At 41.5% G+C, this 5,278-nt stretch overlaps 1 protein-coding gene across 1 annotated transcript; it reads left to right on the plus strand.

Annotated features, from left to right (window-relative positions):
* Positions 1-3,746: 3,746 nt before the first annotated feature.
* LOC149144103 (uncharacterized) lies at positions 3,747-4,906 on the plus strand. The gene is made up of 2 exons (XM_089449959.1): positions 3,747-4,210; positions 4,450-4,906. The coding sequence occupies exons 1-2, from the start codon at positions 3,996-3,998 to the stop codon at positions 4,745-4,747; spliced, it is 513 nt and encodes a 170-aa protein (XP_089306085.1). The 5' UTR covers positions 3,747-3,995; the 3' UTR covers positions 4,748-4,906.
* Positions 4,907-5,278: the final 372 nt, after the last annotated feature.

Consider the following 5,278-nt stretch of genomic DNA (forward strand, 5'->3'; position numbering starts at 1 on the left):
TGCACTGTAAGTGATAATTGTTTTTTGGTAACACTTTATATATATATATTTGGCTGGATGCCACTTGGCACACTGTGAGTGGCCCAAAATTGGCATTGGATGGCTGCCACTTGGTACACCGTGAGTGGCCAAAATTTGGCCATTAGGTAGATGCCACTTGGCACGTTGTGGATAGCTCAGATCTAGCTATTGGGTGATTGCCACTTGGCAGGTTGTGAATGACCCAGATTTGGCCATTGGATCGCTACAACTTGGCATTTTGTTAGTGCCCTAGATCTCGGCACTGGATGGCTGCCACTTGGCAGTGTGTCAGTGGCTCAAATGTAGCCATTGGATGCCTTCCACTTAGCACGTTATTAGTGGCCCAGATCTGGCGATTCACCGCTTGGCAAGCTGTTAGTAGCTCCGATATGGCCATTTGTTACCTGCCACTTGGCAAGCTGTTAGTGGCCCAAATATAGCCATTAGATACCTGCCACTTAGCACATTATTAGTCGCCCAAATCTACCATTCACTGCTTGCCACTTAGCAAGCTGCGAGTGACCCCAATCTGACCATTCGATATCTGTCACTTGGCATGCTGTTAGTAACCCAAGTCTGGTCATTTGCTACCACTTGGAAAGCTCGTAACCTAAATCTGGCCACTTAGCAAGGTAATGGCCCAGATATAACCATTTGTTTTTTATATATATCTTTTATACTTTTACATATATATATATATACTATTTCATTCTCATATTTTCCTTATTCAATTTATTTTATTTGTTATTTTAAAATTTTCTTATTATTATATTTTCCTTTTTCATTAATCTATGTAATATAGTTAATTATATATATATATATATTTGGGTTTATTTATTAATATTTTATTTTAATGTTATCTCTTTTTCCTTTTAATCTTTCTAATAATTTAGACATTTTTTAATTTAATAATAGTTTTAATCTTGAGTTGAGTTATTATGAATAAAATTTGGTTATCCATTAAAATTTAAAGTTGCATTTCTTCCTTATTTATTTGCATTTTAAAATCTGTTTTTCTATCTTGATCTTGATGATTAACAGACGTCCATCTGAAAAACATCAACGTCATTTCCCCGAAAAATCTTTTTATAAACTTTGTGAATTTAGTAATAGAGGGGCTTAATCCATGTGCCGCGACAGGAATAACTAACTTGGTTTGTTCAAAAAGAACATACGTCATGACTTTTGCGCCAAGACATTGTCGTTTTTGACGGCGACAAGGGAACGCGTTGGGCTTCTGGTGGGGGGACACACAGACATAGAGAATAAAGGTGTTAAAATCGCCATAGTTTAATAACTATGTTTTTTTTGCTCTTAGTTTTATGGAAATTCTCATCATATTTTTAAAAAATTTGGTAGGAATTTTTGTAAATTTAAGTAAAAATTGTCAAAATTCATAATTTAAGGTGCTTTAAAAAAATTTTGAACTTATTTCCACTATCAAAAACATATTTTAAATAATTTTTTTTTTTTTTTTTTTTTTTTTGGGTAAAGGGTACTTTTATTAAAAAAGAGAAAAATATATGTACAAAGAGGTCAAGACCTCAGAGGGGGCTGAAGCCATCCCTCAACCAGATATCCTGATACACATAAACCCCTTTGACAACCATCCTGGGATTGAGAAAACTTAAGACATATTTTTCAAATCCCTTACAGACAAACGTGTGAACCAGCGCTGTGATTATCACTGCAGTACTATTGACGACTATGGCTTTACTGATAATCATTCTGCCTTGATAGCCATATACAAAATTTGACAAAAACAATAGCTTTCTGAGCCATGACCTGATACAATTCATAAGACTATAATGGCGAGTATCATTACCAAACCAGGAGCTGAAACAAAACAGAATTACCATTATCCGGAGAAGCATAACAGAAAGATGAAAAGACCAGAAGAGAGACTGCCAGCAGTGGGCATTGTACCAAATTCATCAAACATGTTTCTGAGAGTCCAGAGCATCCCTTTCCACCTGGCTAGGAGAGCCCATCCACGTGACGACCGCGTTGTCTTCATCTCCCATGTCGCCGCCACCTGGAGGAGTTTCCAAATTCAGAATGCCACCGGGAGGATGCTCCGGCTCGACTGCAGGCAAATTGCACTGTGTAGAGTCCACTGGAGGCTGAGGAGCTTCAGGCGCATTCCCCTCTTCCTGCATATTGTCACCATTGAACACGACACCAGCCACATCTCCCTGAAGAACGCTATCGTCCTGAGACTGAGACGTAGTGGTATGAACAGAGCTGCTAGGCTTATCCTCCTCCTCAGCTAGGATCACTGTAATACTGGCTGACAGAACGGGTTTATTGAGCCTACTGTGGAATTTGAAACGGGTGGTTTGGAAGGAATTGTGCGGGAAGGGCCTGCCATGATCAGAAGGCGGAGAGGACGGGGAGGCTGAGGCCAGTGGAACTATATTCTGGGGGGCAGACTGAGAGGCGCGGCCACGATTGCCAGTGGTGCCTCCACGGCGAGAAACACCACGACGTCGCACCATTTTCGAACTAACAGAGAGACCTGGGAAGGGAATTAAGCAGGACCAGATGGGATAGGGCCGAGAGTAGGCGAACCAGGCCGAAACCATATACCAGATGAGCTCCCAAGCGGCCAGAACGAAGCAGGGGTGCGGGAAAAAAAGCAGACGGACATGGAAGGAGCTGAGGAGAGCGATAGCATAAACCAGAAGCCGAGCCATGGATAAATCAACCTGCGCGAGCTCTCGAGCTGGGCGCGCATTCATTGTCGAATGCCTGACCATTATTCTGTACCCCTTGGCATTCATTTCAATTGCGGTGGGTTTATGGGATCTGCGCCAGAGTGCCAGGTGCAGGGACAGCTGCCGGCGGGGAGTAACTCCGTCTTAAATGAACCTCGATGACACCCGCATCCGGGTGTGTATCTTCTTCCTGGTTCATATCATTCTTCACAATGTTATGGAAGTTTAAGAGCTGATCCTTTGAGGCAATGCTGGAGAGCGAACCTGCAAAGAAATCTAACCCACATTCCACTCCTATATTAGCTAGAAAATCAGCAAGCTTGTTTCCTTCCTGCCTAGTGTGTTTGAATGAAATTGCTCTGTGTTGAGAAAACCATTTGTCAATTAGCTCAAGTCTTTGAGCCATTCTCAAAACATAATTTAAATATTGCTTCAACCAAAGTTTTAGATATTTATTTTTTTTCCCTAAATTCAAGCCACTTTTAACCTAATAATTCTTCCGCAATAAACGACTCCTAAAGTACAAAACATGAAAGACAGGAGCTTCATTGCTCATTTGGATAAGGATGACTCAGCACTTCACAAAAAGGTATCGTTGAGTTTGAGTGTCAAATGCCAATTTCATCACCACTCTGATTAAACAGGCTTCCGCATGAGGATCGAACATGTCATCCTGTCACTCTCGAGTCTCGTGAATATCATCATTCGCTTAAATCATGCGCCGACCAAGCCTCAACCTTTCCGAAAGTCACGCTGGCCGGCACGTCTTCGGAACAAAAGCCACCTACGAAGTGTAAAGCGTGCTTATTTCTTGCCGACGTGGCGGGGCAAGCCTTCAGTTCTTCCGATGACGCTGCGAAAGCCGCCAGTTTGTAACGCTAAAACCGTTGGCCAGGAAAACAAAAAACCACCAGTTAGGACCGCTAAAACCGCTGGCCGGGTTCTCGGGATCCTTAAAATGAAGAACATACAGCCAGTTAGCATCGCTAAAAATGCTGGCAAGGAAGACAAAAACCGCCGAGGAGTCGCTTTGGCTGCCTGTAAGTAGGGCATTGCCCACCGCAAGGAAAGCGCCCCCCGGAACGGTTCCACGTGGCAAAATTATGTGGACTTACGCGGAAATGCTCCTTATCGGTTGGCCGCTACAAAACGGCCACGACGCCGCTTACAGTTCGAGAATTTCAGTTGTTACAGAAAGAAGACAGAAATTCAAGATTGTCATTGATTTCAAAAATATTTTCTTATTCAAGAGCAGCTATGGCGGAAGAACTCTCCATATCGACAGTTAGCTTGTCTTCATCTTCTTCTTTTTCCATTTCTTCACCCGATTCGACGGCCTCTTCGACGTCCTCAGACGACATCGCTGACACCGGCAATTCTTCATGGGGTTTTCCACCTCCACCGATGCCCTATGGCAATGGCCGCCCGATCTTACACATGAAGTCTCTCAGACCCAACCTCCCTTCTCAGAAGTAAGTCTACTGGAAACCGTATATTTATTAAGAAAACCGCCGTGTCTTCATTTCGAACGGGGATGCTGCAATCTTTTCTTGATCTTAGTTTTTTTCTATACTTGGAATGAAAGCATTGGAAATTTGGAGTAATTTCTCACATTTAGTGTAAATCGTAGAATCCAAGAAAGTTATAAGCTATTTCTAACAGCAATATCAAAGAATTTGACGACTTGAACTAATCCTTAAGTAATTTGCAGAAGGGGTTTGTCCAACTTTTTCAACGGCAAGTCGCAATCGTTTAGGTCCCTCTCAGATGTGAAATGCGTGGAAGAGCTGGCCAAGCCGGAGAAGAAGATCAAGAATTCCTACAGCTGGGAATCGATGGTAAAATCATCATATAATAATAAGCACACCATTCGATCATCAATACTGTCGGCAAGCTCCGCTACGAATTCCTACCGGCGACCCCTATCGTCACCAGAACAGATTGTCCGGGACTCATACGCAGCGGACAATAGACTAAGTAATAAATCCATTTCCAACAGCGAGTGCTGAACAGTATTATACACAATTTTAGCATTTTTTTTACTGTAAATTTCTCGAACCCTGACGGGTTTCGATTCGGGGCGCGAAAACCCCTTCTGATGTAATATTTATTTTAATTTCAAATCCTCAAAGGACTTCCATATTACGATTCCCGTAGAATTGCTGTGATCGCAAGGAAAGGAGGAATGAAAGGGAGGAGGATATATCTTTTTTCACTAAAAGTGTTGATCCTGAATGGAATCCCTTATGTTAGCATGGCCTTCTCCTTTTGATTCGCAGTCAATTTGTCAATTTTTATTTGGATTAAAGAAATATTTTGGAATTTGATAAATCTGAATGAAATCATTATAACTAGGTGACTTTGCTCCTGTTTATTAAATTGTAGAATATTTTCACAGTGAAATTAAATATAGAAATAGCATGAAAATCTTGGTAATGTTTGTCCACCCTAAAAAAGACATTGAGTAAAGTCAAATAATGGGGTAACTTCCCTCTTTGTTCATGAAATTGTAAAATATTTTCAAAAGCTACAGTTAATTT

Source organism: Pinus tabuliformis, chromosome X, assembly GCF_031772625.1.
Source record: "Pinus tabuliformis cultivar Carrire ecotype Pingquan chromosome X, CPIR1, whole genome shotgun sequence".
In the NCBI taxonomy this organism is placed as follows: Eukaryota; Viridiplantae; Streptophyta; class Pinopsida; order Pinales; family Pinaceae; genus Pinus; species Pinus tabuliformis.